The sequence below is a fragment of the Mobula birostris genome, chromosome 3, assembly GCF_030028105.1.
Source record: "Mobula birostris isolate sMobBir1 chromosome 3, sMobBir1.hap1, whole genome shotgun sequence".
Lineage (NCBI taxonomy): Eukaryota > Metazoa > Chordata > Chondrichthyes > Myliobatiformes > Myliobatidae > Mobula > Mobula birostris.
In genome coordinates this window covers 185,572,635-185,591,296 of record NC_092372.1, presented here as the reverse complement: position 1 = coordinate 185,591,296, position 18,662 = coordinate 185,572,635, and the positions used below count along the sequence as shown (strand labels likewise).

The 18,662-nt window shown below is 41.5% G+C and overlaps 1 protein-coding gene across 2 annotated transcripts in view; it reads left to right on the top strand.

Moving 5' to 3' along the window:
• The window catches only part of LOC140195479 (phosphatidylinositol 5-phosphate 4-kinase type-2 alpha), a 242,023-nt gene that overhangs the window by 204,846 nt on the left and 18,515 nt on the right, over window positions 1-18,662 (top strand). For both annotated transcript variants that reach the window (XM_072253826.1, XM_072253827.1), the window contains exon 7: window positions 8,393-8,506. In XM_072253826.1, the coding sequence (XP_072109927.1) occupies window positions 8,393-8,506 (114 nt within the window). The remainder of the gene's footprint in view (window positions 1-8,392; window positions 8,507-18,662) is intronic.

The following is an 18,662-nucleotide window of genomic DNA, read 5'->3' as shown; positions in this document are numbered from 1 at the left end:
GCAAATTTGCGGATGACACAAGATTGGAGGTGTAGTGGACAGCGAGGAAGGCTATCGTAGCTTGCAGAGGGATCTGCGTCAGCTAGGAAAGTGAGCAGAAAAACTGGCAGATGGAATTTAATGCAGTTCAGTGCGAGGTATTGCACTTTGGTAGGACCAACCATGGAGGTCTTACACAGTGCATAGTAGAGCACTGAGGAGTGTGATGTGGGAATACGGGTACATAATTCATTGAAAATGGCGTCACAGGTAGAGGCATCAAGAAAGCTTTTGGCACATTGGCCTTCATAAATCAATATATTGGTTACAGGAGACGGTATGTTAAGTTGAAGTTGTATAAGATGTGGTTGAGGCCTTTTTTGGAGTATTGTGTGCAGTTTTGGTCACCTATTTTGTGTCACCAAGGTGGACACAAGAAAGATGTAAACAAGATTGAAAGAGTACAAAGAAGTCGGTTCCATCTTGGGCACTAGCCTACCAAGTATCCAGGACATCTTCAGGGAGCGGTGTCTCAGAAAGGCAGAATCCTTATTAAGGACCTCCAGCACCCAGGGCATGCCCTTTTCTCACTGTTACCATCAGGTAGGAGATGCAGAAGCCTGAAGACACACACTCAGTGATTCAGGAACAGCTTCTTCCCCTCTGCCATCCGATTCCTAGATGGACATTGAACCTGTGAACACTACCTCACTTTTTCATATATATTATTTCTGTTTTTTACGATTTTTAATCTATTCATTATACGTATACTGTAATTTATTCATTTATTTGTTCTTCTTTTATATTATGTATTGCATTGAACTGCTAAGTTAACAAATCTCATGACATATGCCGATGATAATAAACCTGATTCTGATTCTGAATTCTGAAAATTTACAAGTATGTTTCCAGGTCTGGAGGAACGGAGCTATAAGGAAAGATTGAATAGGTTAGGACTATATTCCTTAGAACATAGAAGATTGAGAGGAGATTTGATAGAGGTATATGAAATTGTGAGTCGTACAGATAGGGTAGATGCAAGCAGGCTTTTTCCACTGCGGTTGGGTGGGATTACAAACAGAGGTCATGGTTTAAGGGTGAAAGCTGAAGAGTTTAAGGGGAACATGAGGGGAAACTTCTTCACTCAGAGGGTCCAGAGAGTGTGAATGAGCTATCTGCACAAGTGGTCCATACGGGCTCAATGTCAACATTTAAGAAAAGTTTGGGCAGGTACATGGATGGTAGGGGAATGAGGGCTATGTTCCCAGTGCAGGTCGTTGGGAGTAGGCAGTCTAAGTGGTTTAGGCGTGGACTTGATGGGTCGAGGGGCCTTCTATGCTGTACCTCTTTATGACTCTAAAACGTTTTACATAAACCTTTGTGGTTATGAATGTTATTAGCCATTTTGAAAGGAAACTGAAGAGCACTATTTTGAATAATTTACAAAGCCAGGGGGAAAGATAGGATGGGACTGACAGGATTACTGAAAGGAAAATCTCTCCAACTGGACACCACCTGTGCTTTCAAAATTCTGTGGGCCAGATCGTTCGACCCAGCGCTCATTGGCTCTCGTCTTGAAGTATGCGGAGCTTTTTAAACCTCAACTGAGTTCGTAGTAAAGTCCGTGCTGTTTTAGTCCTCTTGTCATGTGGCCAGCCCTCCACATGTGCTGGTGATGTGAGCCTTCTTCCCACCCCACCCTGTGCCAAAGGAAAATTGGATTTTACTGCCAGGGAACACATCCAACATTGTGCACAATAAGATGGGCTGAGTCTGAGACTTGCTATAATTTTATGCCTTGTATGCTGCCGTAGTACACGCATTCCCATTGGCGAACATGATTTAATGGAAACTGCCTTAACTCCAGGGAGCTAATAAAATGTTGCCACTTCCACCACTGATGTATAAAGAATGTTTCACTGATGGTCCATCACTGATGGTTTTGTGATGCTGAAGTAGCAGACCTTTATAGACTTATTTCTTTGAGCTGCTTCTTGCGACTGGATGTAACGACACACTGGTGGTGTGCTGTGTTGTTTGGCTCAGAAATAACTATTCATGGACTTTGTTTAGTTTGATAGTACTTTGGTATAACCATACTCATCCGGTTTTGGATTGTAGATAGAACTGTCCTTGAGCAGAAATATGTTTTCATTTATTTAAATTTCATTAAATCAAATAATTATTTATTATTTTCTTGATTTGTGTACTAATAGTAGGAAGATTTGACCCCATGCAAAGCATATAAAAATTAATTACTGAAAATTCATGGCACTTTTCAGATGTACACAGCTGGCTGGCAAGGTTCCATACTGATTATTCATGGCCTTTGTATTTAAACTAATGAAAATATGAAAGAAACTATGAAGTAACATGGAAAGCTAAAAGCAGTTCCACCCCTCCGGAGCCCCAAACCAGTGGTCCCATTCATTCCTAGGTTACCATTAAGCCAGAAGCCTCCTGCCTCTCCGGACTGTCCAGGTGCACTGATGAATATTGGCAGTCATTACCTATGAAAGTCTCCTGATGACATAATGGCCAAGAGTTTCAAGTCCCAGTGGTGTGGACAGAGTGCAGCTTCACTGCCAGTCTGGCAACTATCTGATTGCAAGCTGCTAGAACTGCAAATGCTGTTAGATGGCCCAGTCATATCAGCCTTTTAAATTTAAATGTCTTCTCAAAGGCTTGGAAATTAGGTGCAGTTTACGCAAAGTCAGCACAACTTCTGTTCAACTTGCACAGGCAGCCTTGTTCCACACCCTTACCACCCTCTGAGTGAAAAAGATTCCCCTCATGTTCCCCTTGAACATTTCACCTTTCACCCTAACCCATGACCTCTAGTAGTTTCACTCAACCTCAGTGGAAAAGCCTGCTTGCGTTTACCATATCTATACCCTTCAATTTTACATACCTCTATCTAATCTCTCCTCAATCTTCTATATTCTAGGGAATAAAGTTCTAACCTATTCCATCTTTCCTTATAACTCAGGTCCTTCAAACCCAGCAACACCTTTGTAAATTTTCTCTGTGCGCTTTCAATCTTACTTACATCTTTCCTGTAAGCCTGTAGGTGACCAAAACTGCACACAACACTCCAAATTAGGCCTCACCAATGTCTTATACAGCTTCAACATAACATCCCAACTCCTGCACTCAGTAATTTGATTTATGAAGGCCAATGTGCCAAAAGCTTTCTTTACAACCCTATCTTCCTGTGACATCACTTTTAATGAATTATGGACTGGTATTTTCAGATCCCTTTGTTCCACCACACACCTCAGTGCCCGACAGCTCACTATGTAAGACCTAACCTTGTTTGGTCCTCCGAAAGTTCAACTCTTGCTACATTAAATTCCATCTGCCATTTTTCAGCCCATTACTACACCCCCACTCTTGGAGTCATCCACAAATTTGCTCTTCTAGTTAACCACATTATCGCCCAGATATTTGATATAGATGACAAACAACAACGGACATAGCACCGATCCCTGTGACACTTGATTAGTCATGGGCCTCCAGTCAGAGAGTCAGCCACCTACTACCACTCTCTGGCTTCTCCCACAAAGCCAATGTCTCATCCAATTTACTACTTCATCTTGAATGCCAAGTGACTGAACCTTCTTGACTAGCCTCATCTGGGACCTTGTCAAATGCATGCCTTGCTGAAGTCCACATAGACAACATCTATTGTTTTGTCTTCATCCACTTTCCTGGTAACTTCCTCAAAAAACTGGATAAGATTGGTTAGGGATTGGCCATGCTGACTATCCCTAATCAGTCCCTGTCTATCCCAATGACAGTCTCTTAAAATGCCTTCCAATAACTTTCGCATTAGTGATGTCAGGCTCACCGGCCTATAATTTCCTGGTTTGTTCTAAGAGCCTTTCTTAGACAGCGGAACAACATTGGCTATCCTCCAATCCTCCAGGAGCTCACCTGTTGCTAAGGATGATTTGAATATCTCTGCTAGGGCATCTGCAATTTCTGTACTTGCCTCCCACAGGGTCCAAAGGAACACCTTGTCAGGTCCTGGGGATTTGTCCACCCTAATTTGCCTCAAGACAATGAACACCTCCTCCTCTGTATAGAGTCCATGACCTGGCTTCTTATTTGCCTCACTTCCATTGACTCTGTGTCCATCTCTGAGTAACTACTGATACAAAAATGCATTTAGTATTTCCTCCATCTCTTTTGGCTCCACGTATAGATTACCATTCTGATTTTCCAGAGAACCAATCTTGTCCCTTACAATCCTCTCAACTGGATGACCAGTTCTTGAAATTAATGACATTATAATCACTAGATACAAAATGTTGCCCTACAAAAGCTTCTGTCACCTGCCCTGTGTCATTTGCTAATTGGAGATCAAGTATCATGCACTGCCTCATTAGGACTTCTATGTACTGATGAAGGAAAATTTCATGAACACATTTGGCAAACTCTATCCCATCTAGAACAAAAGAAAATCTTCAGATGCTGGAAATCCAAGCACCTCACACAAAAAGCTGGAGGAAATCAGCAGGCCAGGCAGTATCAATGGAAAAGAGTAAACTGTTGATGTTTCAGGCCGAGACCTTTTATCTGGACTCTAGTTCTCTCTAGTCCTTTTACAGTATGGGAGTCCTGGTCAATATTTGAAAAGTTAAAATCACCTACTATCACAACCTTGTGTTTCTTGCAACAGTCTGCGTTATCTCCACAAACTTCTTCCTCTAAATCCCGCAGACTGTTGGGTGGCCTGTAATATAGCCCCATTACCCTGATCATACCTTTCTTATTCCTCAGTTCCACCCATAAAGCCACACTAGATGAGTCCTCCAATCTGTCCTGACAGCACTGCTCTGATGCATTTCCTGACTAGTAATGTCACCACTCTCCCTTTAATCATTCCTGCACTTTCACATCTAAAACAACGCAGGCCTGGAATATTGAGCTGCCAGTCTTGCCCCTGCTGCAACCAAGTCTCACTAATGGTTACAATATCATTATTGTATGTGTTAGTCCATGCCTTGAGCTTATATGCCTTTCTTGTAATACCTCTTGCATTGAAATATACACAACCCAGAATATTGGCCCCATCATGCTCACCCTTTTGATTCCTGGCTTTATCTGAGGTCTTAGTAGCACCTGTTTCCACAACCAGTCCACTGTCTGTTCTGGCACTCTGGTTCCCAACTCCCTGCAACTCTAATTTAATGCCCCCTACACCCCCCCCCATCCCATGCAGTACTAGCAAACCTTCCTGCTAGGACAGGGGTTCCCAAAATTTTTATGCCATGGACAAATGCCATTAAGCAAGGGGTCTGTGAACTCCAGGTTAAGAACCCCTGTGCTAGAGTACTCCCGATTATGTTTTAAACCAGTGTTGATATTGTACCATGTGGTATCAGCTCCAGAGGAAAGGTATGAGAGACTTCTGGATAAAACATTTTCACCTGTCTTGGGTTTGATGCCCCATGCACCAATGTTGAACCCTGACAATGAATTTATAGTGAAAGTGTAGTATTTGAGTCATTACCTTTGATAAGTTATTGGTAAGTTGGTAAATTGGTTTATTATTGTCACATTTTCCATCGGAACACCCATGTAGTGCTGAAGGAACTCAGCAAGCAAGGGAGCACCTATGGGTGGAAGTGAAGGGTCTCAGCTTGAAATGACAATTAATCAGGACTGAAAAGACAGAAAATAGATACCATGGGCAGCACAATGCTATTACAGCTCGGGGCATCGGAGTTCAAAGTTCAATTCTGGCATCCCCTGTAAGCAAGATTGTATGTTCCTTCTAGCATGCACACAGGATTCCTCTGGGTGCTCCCATTTCCTCCTACAGTCCAAAGGTGTACCGGTTAGTACATAGAACATAGAACAGTACAGGCCCTTCGGCCCACAATGTTGTGCCAACCCTTAAACCCTGCCTCCCATATAACCCCCCACCTTAAATTTCTCCATATACCTGGTTAATTAGGTTAATTGTAGGTTAAAAGTAGGTTAGTTGGTCATTGTGAATTGCCCCGTGATTAGGTTTGGGTTAAAGTGAGGGTTGCCGAGCAGCCCGGAGGGAATATTCCACACTGTGTCCCCAAATGAATAAGTAAATAATGTCAGGTTCTGATGAGGTTGATCTGAATGGCAAAACTACACCAGTGGTAGAGCTGAGAGCAGAGCTTTGAAGTGGCTGGCTTCTTGTGCAGTATAGTTTAAACTTTTGACAATGTGGATCTTAAGTCGCTTATAATTTGTACTCAGTCTGAGCTAGTTTTGCTGGTGGCTGAACAAAATGCATCAACAAAACAGAACAACCAAGTGAAAACTCCAAGTCACTTTCTGTTAAGCATATTTTGATTATTCTTCTTATTTACTCTTCATTTAACTTTGAAGTTGTATTTCATATTTTTCGTGTGCAGTCACAAAGAGGAAGAATCAAATATTTCATTCTCAAACATCAACATTTCATTTCCTCTTTGGTGGCAGAACTCAAAAGACAAAATTGCCATGGTTACATTGTGCATTTGCTGTGTTGCTTTGTAGATCTTCCATCATGTGGCAATTATTTTTTTTCTCCTCCCAGCAGCACACGTGCGCCACCTTTGGTTCATTTTGAACTCTTAGCTGAATCTAGGAAAGCAATTTTGCTTAAAATCCAAATGCTATGTGATAGTCAATCAATTTAATATTTGCGAATACTTTCTGTTGGAATCTCACCAATTGGCACAAGGCGTTTCCAGCCAAGAGACGGCCTTGTTATTTCTTTGCCATGGTCTCGTTAAGCTGTGTCCTTCCTCATGCTCGATCCCATTTGGAGCACTTCAGCAGAAGTTAAACCATGTTGTCTAGGGGTGGCCCACTGTGAGTTTCACCCAGGAGAAGTTGTGTCTTGCTGTGTCAACCAGGCAGGCTTGAATGTGAATGAGAAGTTTAACTACCACCATCCCACCCACAGCTTTAAACTGCTCACCTGATCTCCTGCACACTCTCAAAACCCCATCGATCTGAGCTTCTTCGCCATGTCAACTCTGTACTTGTCTCTTCCAATTGCTTCTTCGTCCTGCCTGATGCTAGAGTTCCTTTCACAGCTCCCTATCACCCGCTCTCCCAGTAAATATGGCCTGTTTGGTTCCCTCCACTCCAGTGTCAATGCTCTTGGCTGGCCATTTACCCTGAATTCCATGGCCATCACAATCCCCTTATATCCCTCCACATTCTTGCCTCCGATTCTTGTCTATGAGAGAAGCAAGCAAGGAATACATTATTATGTATGATGGTATGCAGATCCAGGTATCTTCCAAATGAAACCTCAGTCGCAACTGCCCTTTGATACCATGGGACAGAATCGCAGACTGTTTAGAGTAACCAGTTGGTGTATCTGGCTTGTAGTGGCTCAATTAGGAGCAATAGGCTTATCATACTCCTTTGCCCTTTCTTGAAAGCGCTGCAGATTCTTTGCCTTCAGATTCTTACCCAATTCTCTTTTGAATGCTCCTTTACTTTGCCTGAAAATATTTTTTCAGACCGTGAACATTTGCTGCATCAAAAGAAAATTATCTTGAGTCAGTTTTGATTCCTTTTCTGGTAACTTTCATTCTTTGTCATGAAAGAATATAAGGGGGTGGTACTTCCACTCAACTTCTAGAAGGCAAAGGTCCTCTACCAATCCATTCTAACTATAGCACACTGCCCTCCAGCCACAGTTTCATGGGGAGATGTGGACCACTTCCCTCATCTCGGGAGCCATCTCTCATTGAAAGTAGTCATCAAAAATGAAACAGACATACCCTGTCACAGGATTAGATTATCAGGTATACAAATAAAAAGATTCAAGGATTAGCTCAACACTTGCTTGCTGATTCTTGGGAGTCTCTGGCTCATGACTATTTGGAGTGAAGTAAAAGCATTTGTATGGTATTAGGAAGGTATGCACCATCTCACAAGTTACCCACCTGCCTTTGCAGCAACCACATCCTGCTCCAATTGTGGAATTCTGTTGTTCCCATGGTGGCCCATTAGCCACCTCTGATCCCAGAAAACTGGAGCTTGTTCTTGATCGCAGGATAAGAATGTTCCCTAGTTCTTTATCCCTTCAAGCAGAACTGTTTCTCTCTTTTGAGCCTTTCTGTGCCTTCATGATAGTGAATACGTCTATCAGATCTCCTTGTTGCATAATTTCAGAAGATAATTATCCTCCTTTCTTTACTCTTTCTAGACACATACTGCATGTGTAGCTAAACTAGCATTTAGCCTTCCTCCCTTCCTATTTCTCCATATTAATGCCAACCTGGTGCACTGCCTTGGGAATTTCTACATTGTATTTTTGTAGGTTTAGAACATTGAATAGTATTTTGGAAGCAATTGAATAATAAACTATTCCATTGTCCATACTTAAGTTTCCTAATGATTGTGTGGATTTTGGTTACAGGCCAAGGAATTACCAACATACAAGGACAATGACTTCATCAATGATGGGCAAAAAATTTACATTAATGAAGACAATAAAAAGATGTTCCTCGAAAAACTTAAGAAGGATGTTGAGGTAAGAAAATGTATGATTGTGTGCTTTCAGTTAAACAGTTCACAGTGCTTTTCCTCAATCCCAAGAGGTATATTTTTTAATTACATACAAATATATAAAAGTGTTGTATAAGAAAAGACCAGTTGGTTGATCATGTCCACACACATAATCCCTGGACCATTTCTCCGAGTGAATGACCATCCTGGCAGGTAACCTCCAGTAGTGGCAGAACTACCTTTGAAAATACTTCTCAGTCACTCTGAAACCATATAGGCAATGCAATATCTTGTATATAATTCATCCCAGCTCCAGGCACTCACCAATCCCACATTTGCCAACCCAGTTCCAGCAAGCATGCTGCCCTATATTTTGACCTCCAACTTTAGATGTGGTTCTTACTGCATTGCTACCCACATTCCCAATCCCCAGTTCTGGTTGTGTACCGGCCCACCAGCAGGTGTGAGGACAAGTTGGGGGTTCAGCAACATGGCTGGTGTCCACTGGAGCTGGGAGCTATGACCACGAGTAGATTTGTGGCTGGGACCACATGGGAGCCATGAAGGGAAGCTGATCTACATCTTAATACAGGAGTTGGTAACCAGGTGAGGGACAAAGATAGAACCAGTGCATAACTTAATAGAGCTCTCAAAAAAGCAGCATGTGTTGTGAATGGAGAGGAAACAGTTTGAAATATTTTGTCAGGTATAGCAAGTAATTTCTTGGCGTGGATTAAAAAGAGAAAATTATGGGTATTTTTCTGGTTAGCAATATGTAGGGAGTGGCAAACCATGTTAAGCTGAGACTGGTTACAATTTATGCTGGGTTGACTTAGATGAAGGTAGCAAAGATGTGGGTACTACATTTGCTGATGACACAAACTGTTGTGAAGATGATGTAAGGAAGCAACAAACTGAATCAGTATCCGAATCAGGTGCAATATCATCGGCATGCGTTGTGAAATTTGTTAACTTAGCAGCAGCAGTTCAACGTAATACATGACAATATAGAAAGTAAAAAATAAAATAAATAAATCAATTACAATAAGTATCTATATATGTATATTAAATAGACTAAGATAGTACAAAAACAGAAATAATATGTTTTTTTAAAAAGTGAGGTACTGTACATGGGTTCAATCTCCATTTAGGAATATATGGGAGAGGGGAAGAAGCTGTTTCAGAATTGCTGAGTGTGTGCCTCCAGACTTCTGTACCTCCTTCCTGATGGTAACAATGAGAAGAGGTCTGCCCTGGGTGATGGGGTTCCTTAATAATGGATGTCGCCTTTCTGAGGCAGCACTCCTTGAAGGTGTTGTGGGCACTGTGGAGGCTAGTACCCAAGTTGAAGCTGACTAATTTTACAACTTTCTGTAGCTTCTTTCAGTCCTGTGCAGTAGCAGCCCCCCTCCCATACCAGAAAGTGATGCAGCCTGTCAGAATGTTATCCACGGTACATCTGTAGAAGTTTTAAGTGTTTTAGGTGACAAACCAAATCTCTTCAAACTCCTAATGACATATAGCCACTGCCTTGCCTCCTTTATGTTGGGACCAGGTTAGATCCTCAGAAATCTTGACACCCAGGAACTTGAAATTCCTCACTGTCTCCACTTCTGTTCCCTCTATAAGGATTGGTTTTACCCTTTCTAAAATCCACAATCAACTCTTTCGTCTTACTGACTGAGTGCAAGGTTGTTGCTGTGACACCACTCAACTAGCTGGTACATCTCACTCCTGTACGCCCTCCCGTCTCCATCTGAGATTCTGCCAACACTGGTGTATCATCAACAAATTTATAGATGACATTTGAGCTGTACCTAGCCACGCAGTCATGGGTATAGAGGGAGTAGAGCAGTGGGCTAAGCACACGCATCTGAGGTGCGCCAGTATTGATCATCAGCGAAGAGGAAATATCACCAATCCAGACAGATTGTGATATTCCAGTTAGGGAGTCGATCCAATTGCAGAGAGATGTACAGAGGCCCAGGTTCTGTAGCTTATCGATCAGGACTGTGAGAATGATGGTGTTAAACGTTGAGCCATAGTCAGCGAACAGCATCCTTACATAGGTGTTTGTATTGTTCAGGTGGTCTGCTGTTGACCTATTGTGGCGATAGGCAGACTGCAGGTCCTTGCTGATTCAGGAGTTCATTCTAGCCATGTCCAACCTCTCAAAGCATTTCACTACTGTAGACATGAGTGCTACTGGGCAATAGTCATTAAGGCAGCTCACACTACTCTTCTTAGGCATTCGTATAATTTTTGCCTTTTCAAAGCAGGTGGAAATTTCCGACAATAGCAGTGAGAGGCTGAAAATGTTCTTGAATACTCCTACCAGTTGGTTGGCACAGGTTTTCAGAGCCTTACCAGGTACTCCCTTGGGACCTGCTGCCTCGCAAGGGGTTCACCCACTTGAAAGACAGCCTAACATTAGTCTCCAAAACAGAGATCACAGGGTCTCTGGGTGGACAGGATCTTCACAGCTGTAGTTATGTTCTCCCTTTCAAAGCATGCATAGAAGGAGTTGAGCTCTTCTGGTAGTGAAGCATCGCTGCCATTCATGCTATTGGGTTTTGCTTTGCAGGAAGTAATGTCTTGCAAACTCTGCCAGAGTTGGGGTGCCTCAGATGTTGCCTCCAACCTTGTTTGGAATTGTTTCTTTGCTCTTGTATTAGCCCTTCGCAAGTCATACTTGGTTTTCTTGTACGGACCTGGGTCAGCAGATTTAAAAGCCACAGATCTAGCCTTCAGCAGACGATGAACCTCTTGGTTCATCCACAGCTTTTGGTTTGGGAATGTACAGTAGGTTTTTGTAGGCACACACTCATCTACACAGGTTTTAATGAAGTCGGTAACAACTGCAGCATACTCATCCAGGTTTGAAGAAGAACAGTGAATATGGTCCAGGCCACCGATTGAAAGCAGTCCTGTAGGCGCTCCTATGCTTGCCTTGTCCAAACCTTCTTGGTCCTCGCTGCTGGTGGTGCTGTCTTCAGTCACTGCCTATATTCAGGGAGCAGAAGTACAGCCAGGTGCTCAGACTTTCCAAAGTGAGGACGTGGAATAGCATGGTAGGCACTCTTTATGGTCATGTAAAAGTGGCCCAGTGTGTTGTTTCCTCTGGTACTCCAAGTGATTTGTTAATGGTAATTACTTAGTGACTTTCTCAGGCTAGCCTGGTTAAAATCCCTCACAATGACAGGGAAGGCATCAGGGTGTGTTGTTTTGTGCATGTTGATTCCGTTGCTCAAATCGTCTAGAGCCTGTTCGACATTGGGCTGAGGTGGACTGTACACTACTACCAAAAATGATCGCTGAAATCTCCCGCAGCTGGTAAAATGGACGGCACTTACTTGCGAGATATTCCAGGTCTGGTGAGCAAAATTGGGACATCACTGACACATTTGTGCACCAAGAGGAGTTGATCATGAGGCATACGCCACCACCTCTACTTTTGAGAGACGGATACCCCTATCCTGACTATGTAAAGTGATCCCATCGATCTAAATCACTGCGTTCGGTACGGAAGGGTTAACCAGTATTCCATGAAACAAAGGATGCAAGTGGTTCTAATGTCCCTCTGATACAGCACCCTAGCTCTGAGATCTTTGATTTTATTTCCTAGCGACTGTACATTTGCCAGCAAGATAGTCAGTATTGGGAGTCAAAAACCCTGTTTTCTTAAACGCATCTGTATCCCTGACCACTAGCCACATTTCTGTTTCCTACAAAGAGTCTGGCAAGAAGTATGGTCACAGTCAGCATTATTTCCATCAGTTTTAAGCAGTGACGGATTATTCAATGGCATTAAGACATCTTTATTAACAGTACAAACCTTGGAAGCTGTTGTGATTCTCAGCTGTATCAACCTGAAACGGGAATATTTAATCATATCCATCAAGCTGTGCTGCATGAGATTGCCTTCAAGGCACCCCAGAAGCATTTGGCATATAGCTAGAACTACACACACAAAATGCTGGGGGAACTCAACAGGTCAGGCATCAAGCGGCTCATAACCGACTGTTTAATCTCTTCCATGGATGCTGCCTAACTTGCTGAGTTCCTGCAGTATTTTCAATGTGCTACTTTGGATTTCCAGCAGCTTTATCATATAGCTGGAATACAGATTGATTTAGCTAAACTATTTGAGTAGAGTTCTTCTTGTTCCTCACAAATTTATAAAATGTATTTGGACATTTTTATGTTTTATCTACCAATAATTTTCATCTCTTTATGAAATTCACCTTTCGTTTCATTCCTACATTTCCAGGCTTCTATACATCTGAATAAGCTTCCTTTTCTTGCCTTATCATGTCCTCTATGCACCTTGACATCCACGAGACCTCTAATTTTGACTGCCTACCCCCAACCAACCCTTTATTCTTTGTGAGAAATGTTAACTCTGGACCTCTTGAATATCCTTCATTGCTGTGAGTGATTTAGCTTCCAAGTAGCTGTTTCAGTCAACTTGACTAAATCACTTCTCAGTCCAGTAGAATTTATCCAACTTTAATTTAGTAATGGTGATAAAGCATCTACTTAATATGCAACAATTTTTTGCCTAAAAATCAATAATTAAAAAAACAAGTGAAATCCAACACAAGTTTGCATAGCTTGTGTCTCGAGGGCGAATCATCTATCTCCCATGTCAACATAATCCAGGCGCCTGCCACTCTCTGTGTTTGTCTAAGGAAAAAGAACTTGCCTGATGAACTGCTTTCAACTTCCTCTTCTCGTCTCAAACCTTTACTGCTTCATGTTTCAAATTTCCACACCTGAGAAAGATTTTGACCATCGACCCTATAAATGCCTCTTACAATTTTGTATTCTCCTATCAAGGTGCTTCTCAGACTCTGACACTCCAGAGAAAACAGTCCCAGTTCATCCAACCTTTCCATATGGCTGTTACTTTCTAATCCAGGCGACAGCTTGGTTAACCTCTTCTGCACCCTTTCTAAAGCTTCCACATCCTTCCTGTAATGTGGTGGCCAGAACTGTACCACAATACACCAGATGTGGCCTAACCAAAGTTACATAAAGCTGCAACATGACTTCCCAACTATTATAGTCAACTCCTCAACCGATGAAGGCAAGCATGCCATATATCTTCATTACCACCCAGTCTACTTGTGCTGCCAGCTTCCAGGAGCTATGTACTTGAACCCCAAAATCCCTTTTACGTCAGTGCCTCTGAAAGCCCTGCCATTTACTGAATCGTTTTGTCTTACATGTTACTTCCCAAAGTGTTATACTTTACACTTGCCCAATTTAAACTAAATCTGCCATTTCCCTGTTGTGTTTTCAACCAGTCTATATCTGACAGTTGTGACAATATCACCTCACTGTGGGTCTCTTTTACCTTAATCTTTTGGATCAGCCTACTACGTGGGAGCTTGTCAAAAGCTTTACAGAAGTCCATGTTGATAACATTCACTGGTCCTATCTCTCTTATTAATCATTTCCTCCTCAAAAAAATCTCTTGTCAGATTGGTCAGACATGACCTTCTCCATTCTAGGCAATGAAGACAATCTCTTATCATCTGTGGTTTTCCAAATGTGAGTCAATCCTGTCCTTACGAATCATCCCCAATAATTTCCCTATCACTGATGTAAGGTTCACTGGCCTACAAAGTGCTTGATTATCCCAATTTCCCTGAAAGAAAGGAATAATATTGGTTCTTCTCCAATTCTCTGGGACCTTACTTGCCTTGCCTGTGGCTAAGGAGGATACAGAGATCTCTATCATGATGCCAGCAATCTCTTGTCTTGCATCCTTCAGTAACTTGGTCCCATCAGGCTCTGGGGACTTGTGCACTTCATGGTCATTATGACCCAACACCACCCCCACCTTGACATCCACATACTCCTTCCCTGATCTCAGCATCCTCTCATGACTTCTCTACAGAATGCCAATGTAAAGTATTCATTTAGTACCTCATTAATATGTATGTATAAAATGTCATGGAATTTTCTTTTTATCTTACTTGCCAAGGCCCTTTTTGACCCTTGCTATTTAAGTTATTTCCTTACTCTCAAGAGTCCTGTCAGATTACTCTGATAAAAAATTTACTTTGAACAATGAATATATGTGTCCTGTTTTTCTACCTAAGTATACATCTCTCGACATCGAAGACTGCCAAACCTTGCCATTCTTATCATTGTTCCTCACTCATTTCATATCCTTTGAAACTTTGAGAATGATAACTCATTTCAACTCTGTCTCTCCTCAAAGGACATCTTTATCTCAACGTCGTAAAGCACCATTATTAAAATTTGCTTTAGACAATCCATTTCCTTTTCTAATTCCTTGTATTACCTTTTGTTCTGTTTGGTTTGCTACATTACATGTCATCAATAACGTCCTTGTGCACTCATTTAATTTATCTTCTATATTCTGCACACATCTTGTGTCTCCACAATTTACTTTCCCATCTAACTTTATATGATAAGGAAGCTTAGAATACAGGAATTTAAATTAATGCAAAAATAAATTAATGCAAGCAGCATTATCCAAATTTTAATAGTACCCATTTAGTCACATCTTGCCAAAAATACAGTGAACCTTCCTGTTTTGTTTCCTGTCTGTTAAGCGGTTCTTAATATTTGCTAATAAAACACACTATTCTCAGAGACTGCCATTTTGTGTGAAAGCCTTCTAAATTACTGAACACATTCTTTTGTCTGCCATTGTCTTTATTTCCTATTGCAATTATATTGTCTCTGCATGTAGGAAACCCATGTTAACTTTTTGTACTTTTTTAAACATACCTATTGGAACTTATATAATTTTTATGTTTTCAACTCTTTAACATTTTTTTTCTCTGTTGGATTTCAGTAACCCATACCTTCTGTTCCTTTCCCATTTCTAATATTCCATCTGGCTTCTCTCTTCATTGATTTTTGTTTTCCATTTCTATCTGTCCATCACCCACATATCTAACTACTTGGTTTCTTCTTCCTTGTCTTACCTTCTTATCTCCTTCCCCATATGGTTACATCAGCCCATCATTATTCCCTTACTTGGTTTGATTTATCACCTTCCACCTACCGCCTCTACCTTCCCCCTCACTAACCACCCCAACTCCCACCCCCACTCTCACCCCCACCAGCCTAGCTCCATCTACCCATTTGAAAAAACACAAATTCCCTTAACTATTGCCGCTTACCACCCAACAGCCTGTGTCTCTAAACTCTCTCCTACCCTCCTGGCTTATTGTTCTCATTATCTACCTCCTCACCCAGTTCCATCTCATCTCTCCCTCTCATCTCTTTATACTATTTTCCAGCTACACTTCCAGACTTACTTCACAGTTTCAACCTGAAACATTAATCCATTGCTTTCCCTCCACATTTGGTGCTTGACCTCCTGAGTTCCTCCAGCTGCCTGTTGGTTTTTATTGCTCCAGATTCCAGCAGCTGGAGACTGTTGTGCCTTATTGCTCTCTTTAGCAAAGTTTTAAGTTCCTTCCTTTGGTCTATTAGTAAGTTATGTGTCAAATTATTTTGTTAGTTACAGTTGATCAACATTTACTGTTTTATTTCTCAATGCAGTTCATAATTGTTCCAAAGAAAGGGTTATTTATTTAAACGTTAGCCATTCATTAACTGTAATACAGTTTTATAATTTACACTGTCAAATTTGCTCCTTCCACCTGTGCTAAAAGTTATCAGAATCCTGTCATGTTATGATCCTGTATCATCGTATAACCCTTGATCCAAATATAGCCTCCTCCACATTTGGATAATAGTCAAACTTACCTGGAAAGCCAATCTTAAATCCACTCTTTGAACTCATTCTCAAGACTAACTGAAAATGCAGTCTCTGCAGTCTATTTCGAAGGTTAGATTCAATTACAATCATTGTTTTACACGAACTTTCTTATAATTTCTTAATTTATTCTGTCTCACATTCTTACTAAAAATGTGTTTAAACTAACCCTATCAGCATTTTCTGATCTTTGTTGTCTACAAATTAATTTTACTGGCTAAGATCCTATCCTTCTCCTGTTTCTATCCTGAATTTCTGTTACCATAGCTCTTCTACACTGTTTATTTTCTACTCTCTTTTAAATGACCAGCCTTGGATGCTTCACAACCACATCCCCATGGTGGTTACTAGATTAAACCTATCACTTTTAATCAGCTTTTAATTTGTATATTGTTACATATCTCATGTGACTGTCTTATGACCATGATGTAATTGAGTGTCTTATGAGCATGATGTAATGATCTTGCGGAGGTCACATGATGTAATTTTCCCGCCAGTGAGGTCACATGATGACCTGTTCTCAACAGGTATATAAAGGAGACCCCTGATGTGACGCAGTTAGTTTTCAGTTTAGTTTTGTGTGAGTTTCTCCGTATTACTGCGTATTGGTCTTATGACGCAGTTTTGTTTTAAAGTGGAGTTCTACTTTCTATTGTAAGAAGTATTAGAGAGTGAAGACCTTATCAAAGTACAGGAATTCACAGAGCCGAGTAAAGCTGATATCGTTTGGCGGTTTTGGAGAGGATCGACCTTTCTTGAATCTTAGTTCAAGAAAAAGTGACCTGCAACTGAGATATCCCCTGCTAAAGTAGGAAGGATAGTGCAGTGTCTATTCTCCAGAGGAAAAGCTCAGTTCCTTTAAACCGTTTTAGTTCCGTCGTTGTGAATCCTGCAGACAAGGCAGATTCTGGCTGGGATCAGCAGTAACGTTACGTCTTCAAGGAATTCTTTACTTCAGGAAAGACTCTCCTAATTGACTGTATAAATCTCTTGGACTTTTGAATTTACCATTCTAAGAACTGTGTTCAAATTTACCACTTTAGGAACTGTTTTCGCATTTACCCTTTTAAGAACTGTTCCAGAGTTGCCGTATAGCAGTTAACTTCCAGTTAAGTCAGTCGTTTAAATACTTTTCGCTATTTTTTTTGAGCAGAGTTTAATAAATGTTTGTTTGCTTTTTGTAAAACCTGACTCAATTCTATATTCATTGTTGCCTTTATTTGACAACATATGATTGCAAAAGGTTTGCACATTCAGAAATGATACTTCCACATGTTAATTTAGTCAATGGCATTTCATTACCTTTGTGAAATTCCCCGTCCCTGCCTGATACACTTTGCTGATTTTAAACTAAATCCTTCCACTCTTCTACAGTCTTTACTTGCACCTACTTACTTTGTCTTTACCCCTTCCTATATCTTCCACTACTATCCCATGTTCATACTCCACTGTGCAACCCCCACTATTAATTTAGAGCCCGCTTCTGTTCAGACCACACAGCCCCCAATATTAATTTAAAGCCCTTTCCTGTCCAGACTGGAGCAGTTCCACTCTCTTGACCCCAGAAGTTCGGGTCCAGTGGTACGAAAAGTCGACATAAATTGGGGTCTTCCTTGGTTGAAATAGATGACCATGACTTCTGAGCTTTGTCATGCAGTTTGCTGTCCGTGAAGTGTTGCAGTAACTCCTTCCTGACTGTTGGATCTCTCTGTTCATCCCATCTACACAGTTGACCAGAGCTGACTTCATGTGCGAGGTCAAGCATGTCTCTATTTCACCAGGTATAAGGCCCACCGTCTACCCTCACATCGTGCCTAAACAGTGTGACGGGGTGCAGCCACTGTCACATGCAAACAGCTACTTGGAGCGACAGGTGAGAACTGAGTACCTAGTGGGGCCACCCCTTCCTACCCCTTCCCTGGACACCCCATACACCCCAGCTGAACTACTGGGGGGTGGGGGTAATTGCATGGACCAGATTCATCCTTCTTGTGTACTGTTCTGCTGAGCCACATCTTCAGTAATGCTGTTCTAAGCCAAATGTGCACAAGGCTCAAATACCAATCCCGACCTCATCATGTGAGATCGTCTACACTTTAAGTTTGACTGCAGTTTCACAATTCTCTTGCATTCACACCTTACTTTTCTTAACTATTGCTCAGATATGATTACTTCCTGACCATGGGATGAGACTGCCTCCTGGATGATAGTATCCAACTCCCACTTTCTGTTGCCCTTCTATGCTTCCTCAATGTTCCTTGACACTTATAATCTTAAATCTTCTCTTTAAAGACTTGATTACCATAAATTCATATGGGTGGAAAGATTTATATGGTGTGCAAAGGAACCGGATGTGTGGGAGGTCAGTGACTGTACAGACTAAACAGAACATTATCAGCTCCACTGCATTTGA